We start from the raw sequence: 3,242 nt of genomic DNA, 5'->3' as shown, positions 1-3,242 counted from the left end.
GGTAACAGAGTAGTCCTCTGCTGTGTACTCTGTAGTTGGCTTAGATTGCCCTGTTCCTACATTGTTAACCTAGAAGAGAGCCAAAATATAGATTATTTGGATCATATATTATTAATTTTAGTAATATATTCAAAGACAAATTAACAGCTCTTTAGATAGAATCTTTTAAAACAAGGGAGATAGTCCCTAGGATATGGTCCAATTTCACTTTGGTACCTAGGATATTTTCGCTTGCAGCGATATTTTCATTGTAGTTGTTGCTCCAATGATTCAGATTAGAACTTCTGCTTTCGTAGCCTATAATAGAAGCTAATGTTGGCCACCTACCAGCTCTAACAGGGATTTTGCTTTAGAGTCAAGCGAAAAACTGCTTAATTGTCTTCAATGCAGACCTAAGTTTTCCCATTTGTTATTTTCTATATGTACACGCAATTGAAACATGGATTCGCAACTTCTTGCTTTCCACACACATACACATATATAGAATTGGGCTTAATAGTATTCAGACTCTTTTGCTATCGAGTTTTTAATTTTTAAATAAAAATTTGTAGGATGATAATAGTGGTTCCTTCAGGGTTGAGTGGGCAGTTGGTTGAATTGTATGATGTAAAGGATGGAATTGATTAAACGGCAAAGTCGAAAGCAAAAAAACTCAAATATTATTAATAGTATTCCAGCTCAACTCTCTCTCTCTTTCTCTCTCTCTCTCTCTCTCTCTCTCTCTCTCTATATATATATATATATTCTTTGTTAACTAAAAAATAAATCTAGTAAAAAATGGGTTCAAAATATTAACATCTTTAACCCGTTAAGTGTTGAACGTGAGAATTGAATCCACGACCTCACAAAATAAAAGAATCTAGAATCGACTCTGATACTATGTTATCTAAAGATCAATCTGTTAGGAAATATGCTCAAAAAGATATAGTAACACCCTTAAATCATGAACTTTTTTTTTTTGTTGATAGAGAAAAAATCATGAACTTGTTCATAGATGAATACATAATCTTTCGGCACATATATAATATGCATGTAAGATATATAGTTTTATATTACTTACAAGTATGCTGAGCTTTCCTTTGAAAATGGATTGGACCCTCTCCATTAGTTTCTCTCTTTCACATCTAGAAGAGACATCACAAGCTGATCCAGTGACTTTTAAGTTCATTTTTTCCCATTTACTCAAGCAATTTTGGAGGTCTACTTCATTTCTAGCACATGTATGCACTGTTGCACCAAGTACTGCTAACTCTTCAACAATAGCATGCCTGGATAAAATTTTCAATTCAAAGCAAATATATAAATGATTAGAGAATTTAATATAAATTTAGGCAAGATAGTTAATTGAACCAAATCCACTATTTGCATTTTAAATTTCACCCTTCTAAACTTCCTTTTTTTCAATTCTTTTTGTGCAATTTACAATCACACTAAACTCCAAGTTGTCCAGAATTTTTTGCCCCTTCATATATTAATCATTCCTTAGTTCTTCACAAAACTTAAAATCAACTTCTCCTTTATTTACCTACTTCTCTTATTAAAGAGGAAAACTAGTGCAGGTTTTGATAAAGAAACGCACAAAAGTTCCAAAAGGAGACCAGTGAATAAACAAGCAAATATATAAGCCAATGACAACACAAATTTAACATCAAAATCTATATGAGTTTATACTAAATATAATATACCCAATCCCTTTGGTGCCTCCTGTGACCAGAGCCGTTGCTCCAGCAAGAGACCATCTCTCTCCTCTCTTACTACAATCCATCCTCTCTCTCTCTCTCTCTCTCTCTCTCTCTCTCTCTCTCTCTGCAGATCTCTCTCTTTTAAAAATGCATGCACTTAATTTCTCCTCTAATTTCTTTTCTTTTTTTTTTTTTTTTCCCTTTTCTTTGCTAGGTTTTGATTTATGACTGGAAGAAGTTCACAGTTCTCTATCACACTTTAACACAGTGGGGCTTCTCAGAAAAGCACCACACATTGACACATACAAATTCCCTACCCTTTCTTAGATAAACACATACTACGGCCACATCAAATAACCCTTTCTTTTTTACAGGCCGTCCCAACGCAAGGGCTTGATGATTGGTATCCGAGATCTAAGTTCGAATCCTAGTTGATTCACATTTCCAGCTAAGTTTATTTCTTAATGAAATAAACGAAGCAGATAGCATACTACCGTTTTCTAAAAAAAATCCTTTTTTTTTTTTTTCAAATTTTAAGTCGCTTAATATTTTGTTGTTTAAAAATATTTTATTAAATTATCAAATTAGAAGTTCATAACCAGCAACATAGGCTATTTGGAAGGATTTTCTATTTAATTTTGGTTAAAAAAATTCAAATTCACTGAGAAGTGAGAACTCCCTCAACTATAGGCCATTCTGAAATTTGAAATAGACTTTTTGAGTATATAATTTTTCGTCCCACACTTACTCAACTATTTCGTTTTTTTAATTTAAATTGTTATACTTATTTAAGTTAAAGATATTACTAAATTTGATAGTCCTATTAATATTTGGTTCTTAATTACTACAAATTTATCTATTGAAAGTAATTAGAACTATTAATTTTAACAAAACTAATTAATAGTAACTTAATTAAAATTTTAATATGATTGACCAAAAATAGTGATGTTCAAAAAAAAGATTAGAAAGAATGTCAAACAAAATGAATAAAGTTTGAGGGATAATTTTGAGAACTGAATCCAACGGTGGAGATCATTTCCGACAGAGCAAAATGTCGTGCTGAAAATTTCTGCATACTAGGGCTTTGGAAATTTTACACTCTGCAGCAGTTTCTGAGTGGTTGCTTTGATCTTAACAACCAATATTTTTAGCACTGTTTCATGCGTTACTTAAGGCATGAATAATTTATTTATTTAACTATAGTTAAATCTTATGTAAACTTGCTCTTATGAAATATCGGTTCGTTGATACTAACCATTAATCTCAAAAGATCGAGCCGTTAAAAACAACATACACAGATCTCAATTATGACCCGGCCAATCAGTCTCATGCTATTTTGAACGTGATTCTGCCCATTTCAGCCTCCTGCCATTTCCTCGGCTGTGACTAGGCCCAACTAATCTCACCCCACTTCGAACATTACTCAGTCCAATCCGGCCTTCTATCATTTCGAATATGACTCGTTCCAATCTAACCTCCCGTCGCAGAGTAAAATGTTGGTCCCTTTAAGCCAACAATAAATTCTATCAGTATGTACTATAGAATTTAAATGGCTCATCA

At 32.7% G+C, this 3,242-nt stretch overlaps 1 protein-coding gene across 1 annotated transcript; it reads right to left on the bottom strand.

Annotated features, from left to right (window-relative positions):
- Nucleotides 1-6: 6 nt before the first annotated feature.
- LOC109705247 (tropinone reductase homolog At2g29170-like) lies at nucleotides 7-1,918 on the bottom strand (the record flags this gene model as incomplete). Its single annotated transcript, XM_020225978.1, has 3 exons — nucleotides 1,686-1,918; nucleotides 1,061-1,268; nucleotides 7-69 (listed from the first exon to the last, which is right to left on the bottom strand). Coding segments are annotated over exons 1-3 (351 nt in total), but the record flags the coding sequence as incomplete, so codon positions are not given.
- Nucleotides 1,919-3,242: the final 1,324 nt, after the last annotated feature.

Source organism: Ananas comosus, unplaced genomic scaffold (genome assembly GCF_001540865.1).
Source record: "Ananas comosus cultivar F153 unplaced genomic scaffold, ASM154086v1, whole genome shotgun sequence".
NCBI classification, from domain to species: Eukaryota; Viridiplantae; Streptophyta; class Magnoliopsida; order Poales; family Bromeliaceae; genus Ananas; species Ananas comosus.
This window is presented reverse-complemented; position numbering and strand designations above follow the sequence as displayed.